We start from the raw sequence: 24,071 nt of genomic DNA, 5'->3' as shown, positions 1-24,071 counted from the left end.
TCTATAGCAAACTGCACAAGCTTATATATATTTGTGTGGATTTATTAGCTGTTTTTTTATGCCACAATGGCTGACAGAGGAGAATACATTTATTTGGTCACAGATATATTTACAAGGCCATTTTCAATCTGGACATAGTAAGAAAAGGTCAGCCAAAACAGTTTATGCATTTATGCTTTTGCGATTCCTTTTCCCGTAGAATTTGCACAAAAACACACAATTTGCATTCATTTTAAATCCCCCAGGAAAATAGTAGTGAACAGATAAAAAACACAAAATGCACAGTAAACATAGGTTCACTTTATAAGGTTAATATTAATGCTTTTGCTACAGATGATTAGCAGAAATAAAGCTAACCATTTCTATGAAAGCACCCAAAACACATTAAAAGTAGAATTCTAATAAAGTTTCTCTGCAACCTGTATACTGTAACTATGATCTCATCCACCACCAATTTCTCAGAATACCTAGGTTCTTTCCAATTTAATAAAATAACCCATCCATCAATATTATTATTATTATTATTATTATTATTATTTATTTTATTTATTATTATTATTATTATTATTATTTTTATTTTTTTAAGTATTATGCCATTTATTTATAGTCCAAATTGTGGCTTGCTCATGACCCTCTAGCATGGGAATCACAAAGGACCTGACCATATATTCCGCCAATACATTCATAACGCTTGACAAATCACCTCGTTAGAGATTAAGAGCAAGTGCATTGGGCTCACAATACTTAAAAAATATTGATTCTAATACTGATTTGTCTTACCAACTGATTTGTTCAAGAAAACTGTATCTGGGTGACCAGATAATGCTATTATAAATCATTCCCTTCTATAACTGTGTAATACTTTTTTTTTTCATTAATTTAACTCTTTTTTTTTTATCTCAATTATTAGCTGTTTACCAATGATGATTTGCATGCAAACTTGTTTCTGTCATTTGCAGGCCTAAATCTATCAAAGCAGTTTGAGTTTTAAGTCATCATAGCAAAACTGCATTGCAAAGAGATCTTCATGGATTCTAAGTGGTATCATTCACTGTAATCTCGTGTAACTTTACACTATTTTAGGCCATAGTCAGAAGGAGCAAGTGATTTTCAGGTGATGAGAACAGAAGTAAGGAACTCCACTGGATCAGATCAAAAGGCAAAGCTGAAGTGTATTTGATGTGTAATGTCTAATATAAGATATATTTCAAATGCGATAGTAAAGGGGATTGTGGATTGGATAACGTCTTTACATAAGACATACATGTGATTGTAAATGCCTCCCTTTTCCAATGTCAATTTTTGTTGTTGTATAATTTTATTTATTTGTGTGTTTTTTTAAATGTTGCTGGGTTAAAAATGAGCAGAAAACCTGTAAACTCAGGTTATTAATTTTTCTGCAAACATTTTTGAACAAAGGTATGTAAAAAAAAAAAAAAACATTTAGAATAAGCACTTCTATTTTAGGGTTATGTAGCCAGTTGTATGTTTTATATATTTTAATTTAATTTGACCTTTTTCTTTAAAGGTATTTTCTTTCATACTGTTTGTGCTGAAGAGAATGTATATTTTTTTATTCGTAAAAAAGTTGTCCTACTTACTGTCTCTTGTGACTTTGTCACAGTATATATTATATAAGATATAATCCATGTAATTAGTAAATAATTTTTGTTATGTTATACTACAATTTTATATTTTGTGCCTACATACAATTTATTATTTAAGTAATATTTTAAATCTAGGAAATTCTTAAAAATCATATCATTTCCAGAATCCTAATATACTTAATTTTATTCAATTATTTTGGCATTTAAAAAAAAAAATCTTCATCAGATTGTCACAATTGTTCTTTTTCTTTCTGCACCTATTGCACAGGCAGGATCTTTCTATGTGTCTCAGTCTCTGGTGGCATAGAACAAGCCCCAGCGTTGATCTCCAGCTTCACAGCGCTGCAACTTTTCCGTCCAACCATCTACAACAGCATCATAGTCCTCCTGGGAAAACTCCTGCATGGAAGCATCACATGTTTATAACCTATTCGTGGTATGTTTTTTTTTATTTATTTTTTTTATGATCAATTTATAAACCTGCATACTCTGAAGCATAGGTATTTAGTTTGTCATTACAAAGTTGTACTGATTATTTGTCTATGTGTTATGTGTCTAATGTGTGTGTGTGTGTGTGTGTGTGTGTGTGTGTGTGTGTGTGTGTGTGTGTGTGTGTGTGTTTGTATGTGTGTGTGTACCTGGATAAATTCTTCTTTAATGTTCTTTGCTCTTTTAAGTTCATTCTTTATCACCTGAATGAACTGGGCAGTTCTGTCTTCTGCTCTTACATTAGAGAGCCCTGCTTCTTCCAATAGCTAAAAGACACACACACACACACACACACACACACACACACACACACACACACACACACACACACACACACACACACACACACACACACACAAAATAAAATGCAGGCTGTAGTTGTGCCAGCGTTAGAGAGAGAAAGAAAGACAGACACACTGAGGACCGTTTTTCTATGTCAGTCAGTGAAAACATAAATAAAAGTGGCAAATAATAATTTGAAAAACTTTTTGGATTCAAGAGTTTTCATGGCTGAGGTACAATCACGAGACACAGAAAAGGTTTTGCGAATTCTGCTCTAAAGTGGGCAGAGAAATTGCGAGAGAAACTGATTTTTTTACTGGAACAAATCATTAAAAAACAATAAGAAAACATGGCGATAATCGAAAGCATTTAAACGATCGCGATCACATAATCGTGAAGAGAGCGGCACATAAACTGTGTGCAGAAGAGAATAGAAAGAGCTAAAAAAATAAAATCCATCACCGCCTATATGATCGCTTCAGTTCCCAGGCCATGCTGTAAAATATGGCACACGACGGGATGATTGGAAGTAAGTGTTTTAAATTTGTGAAAGTTAATTCTTGTGGCATTTAAACATATAATTTGGTGCTTGTTTTTTTTTTTTTGTTTTTTGTTTTTTCCATAGAAGCATAATGTTCATTAATTCATTTCTTTTTGCCCTGATCTAGTGTTTCAGAGTCTATTTTTTACCTAAGATCTGAAGTTTAATTACCGTACAACTGTCTAAATATAGACATACATGACAGGAAATATGTTTGATTGAAATCAATGTGTTTCTTTTGACTGTATCTTTGATGCTGCAGATGATGGAAAACAGCTTCATTAGCTTCCTGTACGAACGCTTTTTTTCCACTTCATTCTCTTCCCTCCCTTCTTACATTATATTTAGCTAGAAACATGCCGATATGAAGAATTAATGAGCTACAATAATAACTCAGAACAGCCTTCCTGTCTACAGGATGAAAGTTCAATTTATCTGCACCATTAGTTATATGTGATAATATATTTTAATCATCATCAAATTAATAGACCTCCAAGATGCAGACAATATAGAGTCATAATTTGATTTGCAATCAAACTACAGTTCTGTTGACATAAAAGGTATGTCTTTGGCCTTCACATTCCCTTCATATCACTCATAAATAATTTGACTTGGAGAACAAGTTCACCACCATGTTAGCATTTGAGTCTTTAGGTTATCTGGTGGTGACCCTTTCTGTTCTATTCATTGAGTTCTTTCTAGTTTAGTTAAGCTAATCAGCCATGACTTTGCGTGTCTATTGATTGATTTTAGTTTGCCCTTTTGAATTTGTCCCTTTCATTGAAACCCTGCACCTGGAATCAAAGCCTGTCCTTGACAATACTTGAAAAGTTATGGAGGCTCACCTTGCCATATCTCTGGGGTGTATAAAGGATGTAACCCCTCTGGGTAACATACTCCTGAAAGGCAGGAGTCCATGGCTTCTCTCCACAGCAGTAATCACTGATTAGCACCTTACCACCAGGCTTTAACCACGACTACACACACACACACACACACACACACACACACACACACACACACACACACACACACACACACACAGGATGAGACATACGACACAAAAAAAAAAATGTTACATACTGGGTATGTAAAGTGAATTGCCTGAAATAGACTACATGACCAGTAGAGGGCAGTGATATTTAAGTTACTATACCTGAGGTTCGTTTCTTTGCAATTAACTATATTGTCTGTATAGTCAAGTCTTTAATGGTCTTGCCTATGAGCTAAATGTATAGTGTTTTTTTATTTATGTCTGTACTTTTAAGAGCCACCAACAGCTGGAACCAAATTCCTTGTGTGTGACAACACTTGGCTGATAAACCTGTTTTTGATTCAGAAATATGAGAGTTAAGAAAATATGCTACGTTCAGCTCAAAGGTTAGAACTGGGAACAACAAGTGTGTGTTCAAACTAAAAAAAAATATATATAAAATAAAAAAACACTAGCACCTTTGTATTTGTCTTTTGTAACCAGTTTTAGTGAAATTCAGCAACAACCAGAATAAACACACACAAACACACACACTCACATGAAATTGTCTGAAGAGTCTGAGTTTATCGCTGATGTGCAAAATGGTGTCTCTGCTGTACACCACATCAAATGAGCTATCTGGAAACTCTCTCTTAGTGGCGTCTGACACTTCAAATTGCACCTGAACCAGAGACGTTTATTTTTAATTTAAGTATAAAAGAAGTATAACAACATCATAGTAAAAATTCCCTATATAGCCTTTGATTGTTTTGTGTATATTTGGTCAAAAGACTGTGACTCACAGATGGAAGCTTCTCAGTTACAGCCCTCTCCATAGCGATCTCTACCATGTTTGATGACAAGTCCATTCCCAATACATCCACCCCAAATGTCTTTTAACCAAAAAAAAAAAAAAAAAGAAAAGACAGTGAGTTTATTGAGAAAAAAAAAAATTTTGTTTCTCTTTATTCACTGAGCTAAGTTATAACTGGGCCAATAAAACATAGCACAACAACACAAAGAACACACCAAAAACACACATTAATTTGAACACAGTTATGCAACAAAAAAAAAGGTCAAGTCAGGCAGCTGACAGTAAAATTCTTCCACCTCTCTGACCCTGTTAATTCAAAGTGTCAGTCAGCTACCATGCCGCTCACCTTGGCCATGTAGAAATCCCCTCCCCCAATTCCACAACCCACATCGAGGACTTTTTGTCCTGGCCTAAGGTTCAGCAGGTCAACAAACTCCTGATAGGAACAGAATGTCAGTAAATAAGATACTACTCAGTGAAAATTTGTCTAATACCCAAAAACTATATAATTCAGTGTAAATATCAGCAGAAAATGTAATAACCAGAATCCATGCTATATTTAAAAATAATAATTTCCTTAAAGAAGACATGAGTCAACAATGGTATTCCCTAACTTATGAACATGCTTACTAGTCGATTCCTACTTACATATTTCATTTCAGAATCATTGTATTTATCTGCATGATTTTATTCATTGTGCTGCTGCTTCTTGCTAAATTTAGAAGGTGTTTATAATTAAGTGGCTGGGTAAGTGTATTTTTGTATTTTAGGTAGTTGAGTTTAAGACACCTGCATCCCTATCTCTTTATTGTGCATTACATTTTCAAAATATTTTACATCGAGTACATAAAATTGCAACCCAATGCATTATGTAAATAAACTTACAATAAAATGCTGTTTTTAAAATGTAAATGTAAAACAGAATAGTTTGGCAATAAAGAAACTACTGACTCCTGTGCACACATGTACACAATGACCGAAAGAAGTGTAATATGATTAGAAATCTGTACATCCACATATTAAATGTGCTTTTATAAACAGCTATACAGTTAAATATACATTAAATGTAATTTATGACAACAGACTTTAATTTTCAATCTTCCCTTTCACCCTGTATGTCTTAACCCGTTGGCCCCTTCCCACATCTCTTTATGACTCTCTACCTTGGTGGTGCTGTGTCCACCGGTACTGACGTAACCAGAGCCGAACATCTTCTCATATCGCAGAATTCCCTTGTGTGTATACTGCTGGTTATCTAGGAACTGTTGGAAGGTGGGGAAGCCTCCTTGGTGCTGCTGGACTAAGTCCCGACAAACTTTCTGCATGAGCCAACACACTTGATTCTGATTCTTCTTCACCTGAGAGAGAGAGAGAGAGAGAGAGAGAGAGAGAGAGAGAGAGAGAGAGAGAGAGAGAGAGAGAGAGAGAATGATCAGTTAATTCATGTTATCACTACCTACAGATATATTGTTTACTCTTTATTACAGCATAACTAAAGGCTCAACACAACCTATACAATGTAAAAATTCAGCCACAGATAACAGTGATCTGATTTGTGCACCACTTAGACAGATTCAGTTATCTTTGAAAAATATACATTACCAGGAGATCTCAGCATATCAGCATCAGCATATGTTATCATCTTACACTGAAGTAATTGTAATTATTTCATATGATAATTCATACTAACAAAAAGAAATGTAATGTTTATACCTTAATGTAGGTCTGTATAGTTCTATTCAGGACTGTATCAAACCCATAGGATTGTTTACCCTTCTCTCCTAACTCTCCCCATATAACTGATGTCATCAGATGGTTATAATGGGCAGGACTACGATAGTGAGTGGGGTTAAAATCTCTCTTACTGTCTCCTGTAAGGGACAAAATACAGTAATGTTTAAATCATAAGTCTGGTAAAGAGATTAAATTGCACCTGACACTTATATAATTCAAGAATAACTAGCAGACTAAGCTACACAATACATGTACATGTATGTATGACTAATCAGGATCTATGCAAGGGTATTTTAGGCATTTTTTAGAGCTAGGAAATACTGAAATTTCACAAAGGTTAATGACAATGATAAATTGTACAGTATAACAGTATCTTTTGATTAAGAACACGGGTGTAACAATGAATTAAGATTTGGTCTAACGCGTTAATTGAGTCAATAATTCCAAACTGAGTTAATGTTTATCTATAGTTTGATCAACCATCTACTGGTATGCTTCGAGTATCATCTCTATAAAAGACAAGTTTCCCCAATTGGCAGGAAAGGGACTATATATATTGAGGGCGAGGAGGCTAAAATCACTTAACCACTATATTTATTTGTGAAGTATATTTTTAAAGGTTACCTGATTGGTGGAAACAGGATTCTCTGAAAAAAATGTAACCACTGGGACGAAGCCAAGACAGCATCTTCTCTGCCAATGAGCACAGCTCCTCATCACTCAAATACATGAGCAGCCAGTTAGAAAAGATCAGGTCAAAACTGTGGTAAAAACAAACAACTTCAAACCATTTCCATTATTGCATTGAGATCATTTGCCTACCTGGTCATTCATCCATGGCTTGCGCTAATGTTGTACCAATATTACACTGATGGCATGCAAACAAATACAGCACCCTACAAACCATCATTCAGTATAATTCTTTTACAAGTAAAAACACAATCTAAAGTCTATTAAAGTCAAAAAGTATTTTGGACACGGCCACAACTGAAGCATTATGGATCAATGCCAAATGAAATTCTTACGTTGATCTTCATTGTGTGGCTTAAATATAGCAATTTTTACGAGTTGCCACAATGGATGTGCCAAAGTTCATTCATTCATTTGCTCATTCATTCATCCACATATTTATTAATTCATTCATGAGAAAACAGCTCTGATCTTTATGCCCATTCCCACCTCTTTTTAGGAAACTCCAGCTGTGTGACATCTGCTTGAATAAACTCTGCATTTCCAAGGTGACTGTTCTCTTCCTTGTTTTTTTCCACAAACTTCTCCATAAAGTCCACAGCTGTTACATGATGTGCCTTGCCAATGAATTGACTTGTGTATCGTCTGAAAAGATTGAAGTTTGAAGATATTTAGTAGTTAAAAAAAAAACATTGTCATTATTTTGTTCTATAACTTTCTTCAGCAATCTACACTTGCCTACATTTTAATTAATGTTACTCATTGCCTTTAAAGGCCATTTCATTTTTGAGTGGCATCAAGAAGAATGTAAAATTGTAACTGCCTTAATTTTGTTCTCAAAAAATTCAAATAAAATTTTAATCCTCACAAAATAAAACTTGCATTTTACGCCAATGTTTGTATTGTAAAATCCAATTCTCCTTGTACTGACTTCTTACCTATATTTGAAGCATGCCAAATGTGTTAATATACTACCAAAAGGCTAAATGGATTACTAATTTTTCTGTTTGCTTAGAGATTATAAAGACCAAGTCCATGTTTCACTTTGAAATTTGTCATGTATTAATTTGTTACTTAATGCATTCATCAAATGGCTTTATAATCCTGCTAAACAAAATGATTGAATAATAAAGGCAAACAATCAAAAATAATAAATAGGCCTATAATGTATATATAGCATGGTTTAGCATTAACTTTATTTATTGTGACAAACTAATTACAATTTAATTGACTTTTTAATTTTCACTGATTAAAGGGAATAATATACATTGTTTACAATAGATCATTGATTGGGATGATATAAAATCAGGCTAAAAGCAGCTGCCTAAATTACAAAATTATTAACTATTAACTATAATTAACTCCTTTAGACATGAAAAGAAAAAAACAACAAAACAAAAAAGGAAATACTAAAAATACTACTATAAAGCTGCATGTGCTTTCATCATAAAATATCCACCATTAAAACTGCTACAACTCCTTTTTATATTTGGTTTAAAATGTTATGATTCGATATTTCATCTAAAACCCTCAGTCTGGAAAAAGCTTTGTCACTAACCCAATGCCAGCACCTAGTTCCAATACATCAATGCCATCCAGTCTGGGAAGCATCCCCAAGATCTCAGGCAGCTCATGCTCGGTCAGCTGCTGTGCATTGGAGTCCAGCATCATCTCCTCCACTGTGGCATGCTGAGAATGCTCCTTCCAGAATGCAATCATGGTGGTACGCTCTTTTGCAGTGGAGACAGATTTGAACAATACGTGATTTACATTTACATTTGCAGCATTTAGCAGATGCCCTTGTCCAGAGCGACATACAAAAGTGCTTTGAGTCTCTAATTTAATTCGATATAAGGCGACATAACAACTTCAATCTAGCAAAGGTGACATAAAGGTGACATAACACTCCAATCTAAAAAAATCTCAGTGATTAGGTTAGAAAAGAAAACACAATATTTCACAATATTATATCTTTGCTAGATATAAGCCAGTGTGCTTTGATCACCTGTGCAATTGTAGGGCAGCATGCTCAGTTCCCCATTTAGCACTGTGAAATTATTATTGTTTTACAGTTATTATTGTAAAAACTAGGATTAAACTGAATAATTATTTAGTAAAGCTGACACTCCTTGAGGTACAGTACATGTATGCTATGATATGTAGCTGCATGCCCCTGAACTTATGTCATTTTTACAAAGATAAAGTCTTATTTCTTCTAATTCATATATATATATATATATATATATATATATATATATATATATATATATATATATATAGACCACCAGAGTTGTGTTTTGATTTTCTACAAGAATTGGATTAAACCTTTTTTTTTCTTCCCATAACAATACATAATTATGAATTATGCATAAACATGCTGGATACTCTAATTCTTTTAATAATACACCAAGAGCAACCTTTGTGTTTCTTTTCTTTTTTTCGCCTATTTGGTCTTGTTTAAATTCCACTCCACTATCCAGCTCTCCCTTGTTATGCCTCTTTAAACCAGGGAGGGAGAAAGCTAATGGAGGGGATAGTGTAATCGCATGTCCTATAAAGTGTGTTGCTTGTATTCTGAATTTATTGGTTGTGGTTTAGGCAGATTGGGCTCTCTGGTGTTCAGACAGTGCAACTGTATTAAATGCTTATTAGAATTCTAATATACTTAGTGTTAATTAAATATTTCCATTATGGACAATTTTTCTGCTTCACTACGCATCATGTCAAGAAGCCCAGTATTGTAATACTCCTATCAGGCACAGTCACAGTACATTCAGAGAAAAGTGGGATGTCATCCCTTCTACTCAGAGAGCACAGCTAATTTTGTTCTCTTGATCACATGGTGTAGCAGTAGAATCTGCTATAGCACCGCCGCCCCAACAGAGGGAGCCATCTCCCGAGTTTTAAGCACTTACGAACTACAGGGGGCTTCTGCGATATTGTGTTTATAAGGCCTGCTTATGCTAAGCTAAATGCAAAGTATTGTATATCTTTGATAGCATACCAAGCCTTAGTCTCTGTTTCTTTGCCTTGTGTGTACTGACCTGTTTGTCTAGTTCAGTTTGGCTATGATTCTCTTGCTCGCATTTCTTGTTTTGGTTGCCATGTCGACGGATTTACTGTGTTTTGACTTTCCGCTTGTCTTCCAACCTTCTCTTTGCCTTATTATATATTTGGAACTGTATTTGTGTTTTTCAATTAATCCACATATGGATCCCAATCAACCCTTGGCATCAGCATTCTTACAGAATACTTTGTTTCCCAGGAATCAGGTGGACAATCCCCAGCTGGAGAAGGTGGTCCTATACCAGGATGAAATGCTAGCCGCCTACCTAGCCCAGCTCAACCTGGTCTGCTCTCAACATCATGGCAACCCATGTAAACTATTCCCCTTGTGTACTTTTAAAGAAAACTTACCCCTATTGAATGTAACTATGACATGGTTAATTCAGGAACTACCTTCAATAAAGTAGTGGAGTGAAGTGCAGTCACTGGTTGGAAGAAGCCCAACACCCCTTCTAGGTAATCATGGACCATCACAACCTTGACTATCCCCAGAAAGCCAAGCAATTGAACCCACGCCAAGCCTGATGGGACCTGTGCTTCACATGGTTTAATTTTACAGTTACCTATCGCCCTGGTACTAAGAATGGCAAAGCTGATGCGCTCTCTCTTCGCCATGACCCAATTGACTAGCCACCATCACCAGAACCCATTCTACCACCCTCCCTTATCATTGCTCTCATTCGGTGGGATATCATGGATGAGGTACGTAAAGCGCAAATGCAAGGCCCTAGTTAACCTCACTGCCATCCAAATAATCTGTACGTCTCTGCCGCACTAAGACTTATTCACACCTTATTCAGTACTGGGCATCCAGGAATAAACCACATTTCTCAAATCTTTCAAAGGACTTTCTAGTGGCCATCCCTGTTAACAGATATCAAGGAGTATGCAGAACAATGACCCGTCTGCGCTCAAGTCCGCACGTTACATCACCTCCTCTACGGAAGGCTAGAACCAGTCCCCATACCACACTGGCCCTGGTCCCACATTGGGATAGATTTTGTCACTGATCTTCCAATCTCACTAGGGAACACCGCAATCCTGGTGGCAGTGGATCAGTTTTCGAAGGCGTGCAAATTTGTACCCCTAAATGGCCTCCCCACATCTCTGGAAATGGCCAAACTGCTGATGGACCATGTTTTAGAAATTATTGACTTCCAGAGGACATAGTGTCAGACAAGGGGACTCAATTCACCTCACGTGTATGGCGATTTTTCTGCACTCAATTGGGGATAAACACCAGTCTTTTTTCAGAATACCACCTCTAATCCAATGCACAAATAGAATGTGTAAATCAAGAACTAGGAAGATTTCTTATAACTTTCTGTAGCATGGAACAGCACAACTGGAGCGAATTCCTCACATGGGCAGAATATGCACAGAACTCCCCGACTTACTCATCCATAAACCTTCTCCCCTTTTCAGTGGATCCTGGGATATCAACTCCCTCTGTTCCCAGAGAAAATGTTGAATGTTCCAGCAGTAAATGACGGGTTTAGCCCTAGCCGGGAGAGAGCACACGTGTTCCTCCAGAGAGCAGTACAGCATCAGGAACTGCAAGCAAATATGCAAAGACATCCTTATCCACTATACCAGGGGTCACCAACCTTTTTGACACTGAGAGCTACTTTTTGAGTACCGACTAATGTGAAGGGCTACCAGTTTGATACACACTTCTGAAATAACAAATTTGCTCAATTTTCCTTTAATTATATCTTATTATTAGTAATTAATGATATTAATCTATATCAGGGGTGTTAAACTCAATTGCACAGGGGGCCAAAGCTCAAAGCACACTTTAGGTCACGGGCCAAACAGGATACACTAAACACACCAAACTTTAAATAAATAGCTCTCCATAAAAATATATCCTGCCAAAAAGTTAGAAATATAAACATGCTGCAAAAAACCCCTGAACAAATCAATAAAAATTGTGCTTTTAAGTAAATGTTAAAATAACAACAAATTAAAACAATCAGATTTCTTTGCTCTTATGCCATTTTATAAAAATAATCCTAAACTTTAAATATCTTAAAATATTTTGCTCTCCATAAAAATACCTCCAGTCAAACACCAGACGTCTCACAGCTTCATCATGTAGCTCTTCAGAAACTCTCCCTCAGTAAATAACCGACTGACGTGACTCTGATTTCTCCTCTGTTTTCACACCAGTTTCACTTTGTGATTTTGCTCTGGTGAAAAGCGTCTGCTAAACTGTCAAATTCTTCTTTTACTCTTTTACTTTCTTTATCTTCTGCTCTGCATTCAGGTTTTTCAACTTCTCCTGATGTTTTGTCTCGTAATTCGTCTTAGATTAAATTCCTTAATTACAGCCACATTCGCTCCACAAATAAGACACACGTGTTTACCAGCAGTGTCAGTATTCCATCGGTTTTGAAAGGCTCTGTTTTCAGAATCAACTTTTCTCTTCGCCATTGTGAGAGGCTTCACAATAACTTTACAATAGAGTTAAATACATCAACAGAAGCTCAACTTGATTGACACTGTAATGTTCCCAGGCCGCCGAGCATTCGGTAAGGCAGCTGAAGCGCTGCATTATAGGATCTGTAGTTTGTGTTATCAGCGCTTCATATCGCCGGGCCATTAATAACAATAATAATAGATCTTTATAAAATCATCTCGCGGGCCGGATATAATTGTACGTCGGGCCGGATTTGACACTGAGTTTGACACCCCTGATCTATGTTAAGACACTGATCATGTTAATGATTTCTCACAATAATTATCAACAATGATAGGAAATAATTATCAACAAGGTAGGAAACAGCTATTTTTAGAAAATTCCCGCGGGTGACCCCTGCACTATACCAACCTGGGGACATGGTTTGGCTATTTACAGAGAACATAAAACTCAAGTTGCCATGCAGGAAAATAAATCTACGATTCATAAAGCCATTCAAAGTCGTACGCTAAATCAACCCGATGACCTACATGTTAGAGCTCCCAGTATCGCATCTCCTCCTCTTTTTATGTTTAGGCCCTCCACCTCCCTTAGAGATAGAAGGTGCACCAGCCTATATAGTATGTTTGCTAAATGAGAGGGGGGCAGCTTCATTATTTATTGGACTAGGGGTATGGCCCAGAGTTGGGTAAACACACGTGACATTCTGGAACCATCTCTCATAGAGGAGTTTCATCAGAATCAGCCAGCTTCCAGATCTAGGGGTGCCCAAGAAGGAGAACACCAGGAGGTGTTTATAGGAGGGGGGATTCTGTAGCAGTAGAATCTGCTATAGCCCCACCACCCCAATAGTGGGAGCCCTCTCCTGAGTTTTGAGCACTTCCAGACTACAGGGTGCTTTTTGTGTATTGTGTTTATAAGGCCTGCTCATGCTAAGCTAAACACAAAGTATTGTATATCTCTGATGCATTCCAAGCTTTAGTCTTTGTTTGTTTGCCTTGTGTGCACTGACCTGTTTGCCTCGTCCTGTTTGACTATGATTCTTTGCTTCACGTTTCTTGTTTTGTTTGCCCCATAGACGGATTTACTGTGTTTTGACTCTCCGTCTGTCTTCCAACCTTCTGTTTGCCTTTGGAACTATATTTGTGTTTTTTTTTTTTATAAATCCGCATATGGATTTCAATCAACCCTCGGTATCACCCTTACACATGGCCATCTGGCATTGTTGTGATTCAATTTCCAATGAGTATTTTTTTATTTAAAAAAAAAAAGTTTTTTAACCGAAAATTACTGTTTAAAAAACGTTTTGATATATAAAGTGATTACCCTTAACTACACTACAACAGCCCAAACTAATGTTCAGAATTGTGTAATAGAACACTTATCAACAAATTGCCCATAATAACCACTTAGCTGTGCACCTTAATCATTTAAACTAGCAATTATTAAACAAATTTGTGAACACACATTTCAACTTGCACCTGAATAAAAAAATTGTAAAATGGCAGTTAGGCTCATACTTGTAGTGGAATCACATTCACAAAACATTTCTTTTAGGAATAAAGTCTCATCACAGTTCTGAAACTGTGATAAAAATGTACTGGATAAAGTGATAAATTGTCGAATCTGTTCAGGGTTGTGTTTCTTTGATCGTTTTCCTTGACCTTAGTGCAATTTTTGAAGCATAGATTAGCCAAGATTAGTACAATTACAATTATCCATAAATATGCTACTAACCTCACTGCTATGCTAATGACACACATTGAATTAATATATATATATATATATATATATATATATATATATATATATATATATATATATATATATATATATATATATTCCAGATAATGTACACCAGCTTTATAATGTTTAGGAAAGGTGTAAATGACAAAATCACATTATATTACTGCTAATGTTTCATCTTTATTTCAGACAAGACAGAATAACTACCACAGACAGTTTTGCCATGTGCTACAGTGAATATTGATAGGATAGCCTATTTATAAAAATATATATATTGCAGGAATATTAAAGAAATTGAAAGCCACAACATGATTCAAAAAAAATTTAAAGTCAGATCATTGTAACCTGGATGTTCCAATAGCTGCCTAAGGCTCCAGTCAGTCCAGAAGACAGCAGCCAGTGTCTTCCCTACACATCCATAAACCACTTTTTTGGCCTTCCAGTTTTCCTCCTGCCTGGTGGCACCATCCTCAGTATTCTTCTACCGATATAGACCATTTCCCTCATCTGCACATGACAGCTTATATGTAAACAGTTTTAGTCTTAATTGACTTCGATTTCTTGAGGCTATATTATTTTTAATGCTGTAGATTGTCAGAGTATCCCATTAGTTATTTTAGTAATAAATACAAAGCCTTTTCTCCAGTATATAATGTAAAGAAACACAAAAAGTGCACATAAATGCTATTTAACTGCCAACAATCACCACAGGATCAATAAAAACGAATTACAAAGGAAACAAATAATTATTTTTACTGCTGATCTAGCTGTAATATAGTGTAGTCACTGTTCTTAGACAAATTATTTTATTACACAAGAGAGCAACGGTCAATCTGATTATTTCTTTTGTCTACAGGCATCTGGAATTCATTGGCTGCAGTAGTATAACTACAACTAATGCAAGTAATGCTTAACAGAGTCTGTAACTGACTTAACTTTTTATTTTTCATAGCAGGTGGTACAAAACCTGAGCTTGTTTTGACTTAACTAAACAACACATTAGATTGCAATGTAAACAAATTTTACCACCATTGTCCCACTCACGCACACGTACACAGTTCCTGCAATAGTACTGATGAATCATGGCAAACCATTGAAAAGCACAGCTGTCAATCAAATCGTGTGCTCACCTAACGAGCATGTGCGTACAGAAAATAATTATTTAAAACACAACTTTGTAAGTAAATAAATCCAAATTTCTAGGTAAAGATTGAAACTTTGTGAAATATTCTTGTGCTCTTACCTTTGTCCATAATTTCTGAAAAAGGTAACAAACAGACAAAAAAATTTTTTTTTATACTCTACAAGATTAGGAATACAAACAGTAGACCATGTGGTTGGTAAGAGTCTATTAAAAAATGTACGAGGAGTAATAATCCTATAGTCAAACTTTCAGACTGACAGTTATTCATTCGCCCCCTTTTAAATACTGGCCGTCACTTTCTAGCTGTAAGTGCATACACACACACACACACACACACACACACACACACACACACACACACACACACACACACACACACACACGAACACGACAGGGAGAGGAGGAGAGAAAGAGAGAGAGATTAAAGAGATTAAGAGAGTAAACTCACCTGCTGTAATGTACACTCACCAACCAATTTATTACGAATACCATTGCATCTGCTTGTACAAATATACAATTCCCCCATCCTGAGAGAGCAGCTCAATGCAGACCCACATGCAGGCATAGGGCAAGAGCTTCAGTTAATGTTAAGCTTCAACATAAGTATATTGAAAAAAAAAAACGACGAGGGGTTATTTTGACAGCAGCATCATTGGTAATGCCAGATTGAGTAATTATGAAACAGTTGATTTCCTTGGATTTTCATTGATAATCAACAAATGTAAAAAAAATAATAATTATGTAATGATAGATCTCTTTCTCTTCTGTAACATTATCAGTATTCAGTATAAACATCAGTATTACATGGTACAATAGAAATACAACTTTTGATCAAGAAATATCTTAATATTTGAAGATTAAGATTGACTTTTGTGACAAAATGAATAAAATGTATTTTATTTATTATGTTTTTGGTCTACCCTGACTTAATTTCAATAACGGCTTTATCCTGATGAGGGCTGTCATACGCCTGTATATGTGCAAGGGCATCATGCACATACATCCTTACACATTGACATAGTTTGTGGGAGTTGGGAGGAAACCTGTGTCAAATAATTTTTTTACTTATGTTTTTGTTACTTTGTAGCCTTTTTTTTTTCACTTATTTTCAACAGAGTAAGAGAGAGAGGAGAGATGTGGGTGTTTATAACCACTGTATAATTGATACCTTTTGCCATTCTATAATTATAAAATATTAATTATTAAATATAAATGATAAAAGCCCAATATTTTGTGTATATATTGTGTATTAATAATAAAAAAAATTTTATATGTCACAGATCTGTAAAATGGAATAATAGGATTCAGGTGGTGCAGTTGTAGGAAAACAATCCACCGGGTGGTAGTGGAACTACAGGTCTGAAGCAACCCCATTGGTCATTCACGTGTTCTTACGTAAACGTCTAATGTGTCAGTATGACGTGTTAAAAAGGAACATCTTGTTCACCTTTTACCTCATTCATCACCTGATAAATGATAAGAAACACATTAAATAAAAAGAAGACATATCAGGCATGTAACTGTAGCAAAGTTACCAGGTTTATTGTTAGAGATAATACAACCCACATCTGAGAGGCTGACTTATGATGTAACACCTGACTTATAAAGATGTAACACCTGACTAATGAAGATGTAAAACATGACTTACAGTATAAAGATGTAACGTGTGACTTATGAAGATGCACCACTTGACTTATGATGTAACACCTGACATATGATGTAACACCTGACTTATTTGCAACCGCTCCGACAAGTGATATCTATTTATCCTGTAAAAGAGAGTTAAGAGCTGACAGCATACAAAACATTGATCCAGCCATACCTTGTTTCAGCTGTATTTGGGGTAATACCATTCACCAGTCCAGTCCAACTACACATCACAAAGCACACAGAAAAGCTTACACTAGTTAAGAAAACTGAGTACTGCAGTAGAAAAACATATTGACCTTCTTTTCCATAGGAATACAAATATATTACACATGTATTGTGCTTCTGATGTAAGAGCATCATATGCTACACAATCCCCCCTTTTCTCCTCTCCCAATATTTGCAATTCTTCTTATAATAGAAATGTTATTTACATAATAGATACACTAAGAAGATGTATACTTAAACTTTGTGTAAAAAATTTAATTTTTATTCAGATTATTATCTAGAAAACTAAAACTTTGTGACAAAGGAATGATTAAAACCAGTCCAACCAGGCAACCCTGTCAGTTCCTCCTCTGAGCATGGAGCAGGACATTTTTTTTTCGTGTGTGTTTGTGTGTGTGTGTGTGTTTGTGTGTGTGTGTGAGAGAGAGAGAGAGAGAGAGAGAGAGAGAGAGAGAGAGAGAGAGAGAGAGACGATTGGTAGCAGTTTTACCTTTAAATGTTTCTTGTATCTATTTGGAGGCAGATCAGATTGCTTAGTGAAAGTTTTGCAAATCTGTGGGCCTTCAGCTTGTTGTGTTGGTTACACAAAATTAGTACAGTAATTAGTATTTCAACAGAATTTATAATTATTTAGATAGAGCAGCACAGTAAAAAAAATTACATTTGTTGAACAGCTGATATGTAGCCCAGTATCTCGTTACTCTGTTATTACATAATTTTTCCCACAATTACACTTCGATTTTCCACCTTTAAACCTTACTGCTTGTCCCTTATATCAAACAAGCTATGCATAATACAGTGCTTATAGGATTATAACATTTTAAACATTCTCATGGGTAAAAATTAAACTAAAAATAGGCTAGTCTATAAAGAATCAGTGTAAATCAGCTCAGCAGAAACTCCAATGTTCTGATTAAAAGTCCTTCAAGATCAAAACCCAATTTACTTCTTTTATGTATTTTATAAAAATATTTACTTTCTCTGATATAAAGGCTATTTAATATTAAACCATTTGTATCCCCAGTGCCTGGGAGACAGTCTTGGATTTATGTGATTTTTTTTTTTTACTTTTTAAATCTATCTGAAGGACTTTGTGTGAATTACTAAATCCATATTAAAAACTGAAATCTGTTAGACAATAGAAACAATTAAGCAGATTCCTACAATGGTTACTTTAATAGCAAAGGTACCACCTGTACATTTAAAAGACATCATGCCAACCTAATCATTATTCGTCTTTTAAATAAGTGCAATTGGTCCCTAAGAGGTCACTCCTATACAGTTCATTCATATTTATTGAATCATATATAGTTGTGTTGATAATTGTAAATTTTTATATATTCAGGCACAATCCACTGAGTATTATTAACTACAGAGTAAATATAAAGCTAATACTGTAAAATACACTATACACATTATATGATCATTCAGATCTTTTTCCTTGTACTGTACACATCACAATACTAAAATCTTTTTAGAAATGCATAATGGACACAAAGCTTTTCCCTATGATGACGTATTAGAGTGTGTAATGTCAAATACATTAAATACAAAATAGTTCATAATTTATAATGTCTTGCATAAGACTAATTACTCATAACTTTTATCTTGCTCTAGTAACATTGATAACTGAAATTTGAATAGAAATATTATGCATTGATTGTTTCCATACTTTTAGATGTACATTTCACGTAATAGCTACATTAATTATGTAGCCTACAAGGCATGTTTAAAATAAACCTGTCCAGTAAACATCTGGTAAAGATAGTAAGTCATATTATGATGTAAGAAGTGGTTTTTCTGTGTAAGCCAACCTCATATTAACACCAGTCTGCTTATCAGCTGCATGCTCTGAGGTAGTCATTGACCAAGTGAAGTTCCTAGTGGGACACAGCAACCTTGATAGAAGTGTAAATGTACAACTCAGACCAAGCTGATAGCACAGTTCAATCTCTGACATGATTCCAACAGCACAATTCCAAAGTCCAGTGTCTGGATTACCTACAGGTTTATAACCCCTCCTTTTTTAGCTAAATTATGTCACTATTACATACACACTATTAAGTAGTATAAGGGGAGGGACAAACGTGGGGATAAAGGTTGCAAGACAGAACTGACACACCAGAAGATTAACATGTTTACTTTTAGTAGTTTCCCTTATTGTCAATACTGATTTGTACTTGTACTTATTTGTACATGTTGACTGAAAGCAATATTTACACTGATGGGAGACTGGGAACATCATGTTTCAGTTTAATGCATACATTAGCAGCCTCTAATATAATATTGCTCATTATTCAGGTACATCATCCACTTCCTTAATGCATGAAGTCAATAAACATCTTCAGGGATATAGGTTCAACCTGAAATAGGTTAGGCTATAAAGAAACATTTATTTAAATATAGATATAAAAAATAGAACTATAGACCTAAAAATATATATTCTTGTTGTTGTATGCAATGTGAACATGAACATGTGTTTTTGGATGCTGGCAGCAGTTGATTAGATTTTCATAGATAACAGCTTCACAACAAAGATAAAACTGTCTCATAATGTCATAAACGAGTCAGGTTGTGAGCGAATCAAACCAAATTTGTAAACCAGGCAGGAAGTTAATAAGCAGAGAACCCAGATAAATATCACTTAAAGGGGAAAAAGCAATAGAGAAGTAAAAAGCAAAGCAAATTTCATACACAGAAATTAACTGCTAAAAAACACAATGTTTCAGAACCAACTCAATGACAGGGCTGGCAAGACCTTTAATTAAGCTGGTGCATAAACGCTCAATAAACAGTTAAAAACAGAAAGTGAGAGGAAGGAAAGAGGTCTTCTGTTGGTGTGGAGGTGTTACACAACTTATAGTATTACAGGTCACGTAATCCACTTTGCTGCATAATAAGTGAATCATTATTTTAGGATTTAGATTGTAGCTTCTTCTCTTTTTCTAAAATGCAATAAATAAGTGGCCATTAGCTTTAGGCTTTGTCTGGGGGAAACAATGCTGACAATTACAATGAAAGGCAGAACTCTAGGTTTAACTTACATAACGTTTATAGTTAAGTCACCAAAAAGTCAATGAGTAACTCTGGAAACGAGGAGGTTGAAATCCACTGCTATTCGGTGTTTTCCACTATCATTCTAGTAGATGGAATTTCTTAGGGAAGTATTGTATTGATTTCTCCGGATCCTTCCACTTATGGCACTTTCAGGGCAGGACTATTTTTTTCTATTTCAAATACCTCCTTCTTCTTCTTCTTCTTCTTCTTTCGGCTGCTTCCATTAGGGGTCGCCACAGCGTATCATCCGTCTCCATACCACCCTGTCCTCTATATCTGCCTCTTTTACACCAACTACCTGCATGTCTTCCCTCACCACATCCATGAACCTCCTCCTTGGCCTTCCTCTTTTCCTCCTACCTGGTGGCTCCATCTTCAGCATTTTTCTACATATATAATTCATGTCCCTTCTCTGCACATGTCCAAACCATCTCAATCTCGCCTCCCTCACCTTGTCACCAAAACATCCTACATGTGCTGTCCCTCTAATAAACTCATTTCTAATCTTGTCCATCCTCGTCACTCCCAACGAAAACCTCAACATCTTCAGCTCTGCTACCTCCAGCTCCACCTCCTGTTTTTTACTCAATGCCACTGTCTCTAAACCATACAACATCGCAGGTCTCACCACAGTCCTATAAACTTTTCCTTTCATTCTTGCAGATACTCTTCTATCACAAATCACTCCTGTCACTCTTCTCCACCCACTCCACCCTGCCTGCACTCTTTTCTTTACTTCCCTAACACACTCTCCATTACTTTGCACTGTTGACCCCAGGTACCTGAACTCCTCCACCTTCTCCACCTCTTCTCCCTGCAACCGCATCACTCCACTGCCCTCCCTCTCATTCACACACATGTACTCTGTCTTACTCCTACTGACTTTCATTCCCCTTCTCTCCAGCGCATATCTCCACCTCTCCAGGCTCTTCTCAACCTGCTCTCTACTCTCACCACAAATCACAATATCATCTGCAAACATCATAGTCCAGGGAAACTCCTGTCTGACCTCGTCCGTCAACCTGTCCATCACCACTGCAAACAGGAAAGGGCTCAGGGCCGATCCTTGATGCAGTCCAACCTTCACCCTGAACCAGTCTGTCGTACCTACTGCACACTTTACTGCCGTCACACTGTCCTCATACATGTCCTGCACCACCCTCACATACTTCTCTGACACACCTGACTTCCTCATACAATACCACAACTCCTCTCTCGGCACCCTGTCCTACGCTTTCTCTAAATCCACAAATACACAATGCAGCTCCTTCTGTCCTTCTCTATACTTCTCCATCAACATCCTCAAAGCAAATAAGGCATCTGTGGTGCTCTTCCTCGGCATGAAACCATACTGTTGCTCACAGATGGTCACCTCTTCTCTCAGCCTGGCTTCCACTACTCTTTCCCATAACTTCATGGTGTGACTGATCAACTTAATTTCCCTGTAGTTACTGCAGGTCTGCACATCTCCCTTATGCTTAAAGATCGGTACCAGCACACTCCTTCTCCATTCCTCAGGCATCCTCTCCCCTTCCAGAATCCTGTTAAACAATCTGGTTAAAAACTCCACTGCCATCTCTCCTAAACATCTCCACGCTTCTACCGGTATGTCATCTGGTCCAACCGACTTTCCATTCTTCATCCTCTTAATCGCTGCTCTCACTTCCTCCTTACTAATCCTATCTACATCCTGCTTCACCAACTCCACATCCTCCAACCTTCTCTCTCTCTCTGATTTTCCTCATTCATCAGCTGCTCAAAATACTCCCTCCATCTTCTCAACACACTCTCCTCACTAGTCAACACATTTCCCTCTCCATCCTTTATTGCTCTAACTTGCAGTACATCCTTCCCAGCTCGGTCCCTCTGCTTGGCCAATCGGTATAAATCCTTTTCTCCTTCCTTAGTGTCCAACCTCTTATACAGTTCCTCATATGCCTTTTCCTTGGCTTTCGCCACATCCCTTTTAACCTGCTGCCGCATCTCCTTGTACTCCTGCCTACTCTTCTCATCACTCTGTCGATCCCACTTCTGTTTTGCCAATCTCTTTCCCCTAATGCTCTCCTGCACTTCCTCATTCCACCACCACGTCTCCTTGTCTTGCTTTCTATTTCCAGATGTCACACCAAGTACTTTTCTAGCTGCCTCCCTCATCACTCCTGCAGTAGTTGCCCAATCATCCGGCACCTCTTCACCACCACCAAGCCCCTGTCTGACCTCTTCCCTGAACCTCACACTACACTCTTCCTCCTTCAGTTTCCACCATCTTATTCTTCTTTCAAACCTTACTTTCCTCCTCTTCTTCTTCGCCTCCAAAACCATCCTACAGACCACCATCCGATGCTGTCTAGCTACACTGTCCCCCGCCAACACCTTACAGTCTCCAATCTCCTTCAGGTTGCATCTCCTACACAGAAGATAATCCACCTGTGTGCACCTTCCTCCACTCTTATACGTCACCCTATGATCCTCCTTCTTCTTAAAATACGTGTTCACCACTGCCATTTCCATCCTTTTAGCAAAATCTTCCACCATCTGCCCTTCCACATTCCTCTCCTTAAAACCATACCTACCCATCACCTCCTCATCACCTCTGTTCCCTTCACCTACATGCCCATTAAAGTCTGCCCCAATCACCAATCGTTCTTTCCTAGGTACACCATCTACCACTTCATCTAATTCACTCCAGAATCTTTCTTTCTCCTCCATCTCACAGCCAACTTGTGGAGCATAGGCACTGATGACATTTATCATCATCCCTTCAACTTCCACCTTCACGATCATCACCCTATCAGAAACTCTCTTCACCTCCACTACACTCTTACTGTACGCTTCCTTCAGAATCACCCCTACACCATTTCTCTTCCCATCCACACCATGATAAAACAGTTTAAACCCACCTCCAATGTTCCTGGCCTTACTCCCTTTCCACTTGGTCTCCTGAACACACAACACATCTACCTTTCTCCTCTCCATCATATCAGCTATCTCTCTCCCTTTACCCGTCATAGTACCAACATTTAAAGTACCAACCCGAACCTCTACTCTCCTACACTGCTCCTTTTCCTGCCGTCTCTGTAGACGCCTTCCTCCTCTCCTTCTCCTCCTTCGGCCAACAGTAGCCCAATTTCCACCGGTACCCTGTCGGCTAACGATACCTGTGGCGGTCGTTGTTAACCCGGGCCTCGACCGATCCGGTATGAAATTCTCATTTGTGATCCGCATATTTGATTTGGCACATGTTTTACGCTGGATGCCCTTCCTAACGCAACCCTCCCCATTTACCCGGGCTTGGGACCGGCACTAAGAGTACACTGGCTTGTGCCCCCCTAATGGCTGGGTTTTTCTATTTCAAATACCAATTACAATTATTATAATTATAAGAATATACTTTCTTTCAGCTTCTCCCATCAGGGCTCGCCACAGCGGTCCATAAGCATGTTTGATTTGGCACATGTTTTTATGCTGGATGCCCTTCCAAACGCAACCCTCCCCATTTACCCAGGCTTGGGACCGGCACTAAGGCTTGTGCAACTTTAATGGCTGGTGTTGGTTTCCTGACCGGGGATCGAACCCGGAGAGCGCCGCATCCTAACCACTAGACAACAAGGGAACCAGAAATATATATATA

The 24,071-nt window shown here is 37.1% G+C and overlaps 1 protein-coding gene across 2 annotated transcripts; it reads right to left on the bottom strand.

Moving 5' to 3' along the window:
* Positions 1-278: 278 nt before the first annotated feature.
* pmt (phosphoethanolamine methyltransferase) lies at positions 279-15,906 on the bottom strand. Of its 2 annotated transcripts, none has more exons than XM_083547113.1 (12): positions 15,608-15,906; positions 8,689-8,860; positions 7,620-7,775; positions 7,065-7,201; positions 6,420-6,577; positions 5,870-6,064; positions 5,053-5,142; positions 4,696-4,785; positions 4,452-4,574; positions 3,765-3,896; positions 2,246-2,362; positions 279-2,006 (listed from the first exon to the last, which is right to left on the bottom strand). In XM_083547113.1, exons 1-12 carry the CDS (start codon positions 15,615-15,617, stop codon positions 1,896-1,898), a joined length of 1,491 nt encoding a protein of 496 aa, XP_083403239.1. In that variant the 5' UTR covers positions 15,618-15,906; the 3' UTR covers positions 279-1,895. The 2 variants fall into 2 exon arrangements, with proteins under 2 accessions (XP_083403239.1, XP_083403240.1); XM_083547114.1 differs by lacking the exon at positions 15,608-15,906 and adding an exon at positions 12,257-12,280.
* Between the last annotated feature and the right edge of the window lie 8,165 nt (positions 15,907-24,071).

The sequence above is a fragment of the Silurus aristotelis genome (genome assembly GCF_946808225.1).
Source record: "Silurus aristotelis genome assembly, chromosome: 7".
NCBI classification, from domain to species: Eukaryota; Metazoa; Chordata; class Actinopteri; order Siluriformes; family Siluridae; genus Silurus; species Silurus aristotelis.
The sequence above is the reverse complement of the archived record's forward strand: the minus strand, read 5'-3'. Positions and strand labels throughout refer to the sequence as shown.

Excerpts from the sequence above, each read along its gene's own strand:
- pmt (XM_083547113.1), bottom strand. Across the intron at positions 6,578-7,064 it reads ATCCTGTTTCCACCAATCAG|GAGACAGTAAGAGAGATTTT; the intron begins GTAACCTTTAAA and ends TGTCCCTTACAG. Across the intron at positions 4,575-4,695 it reads TAACTGAGAAGCTTCCATCT|GTGCAATTTGAAGTGTCAGA; the intron begins GTGAGTCACAGT and ends TCTCTGGTTCAG.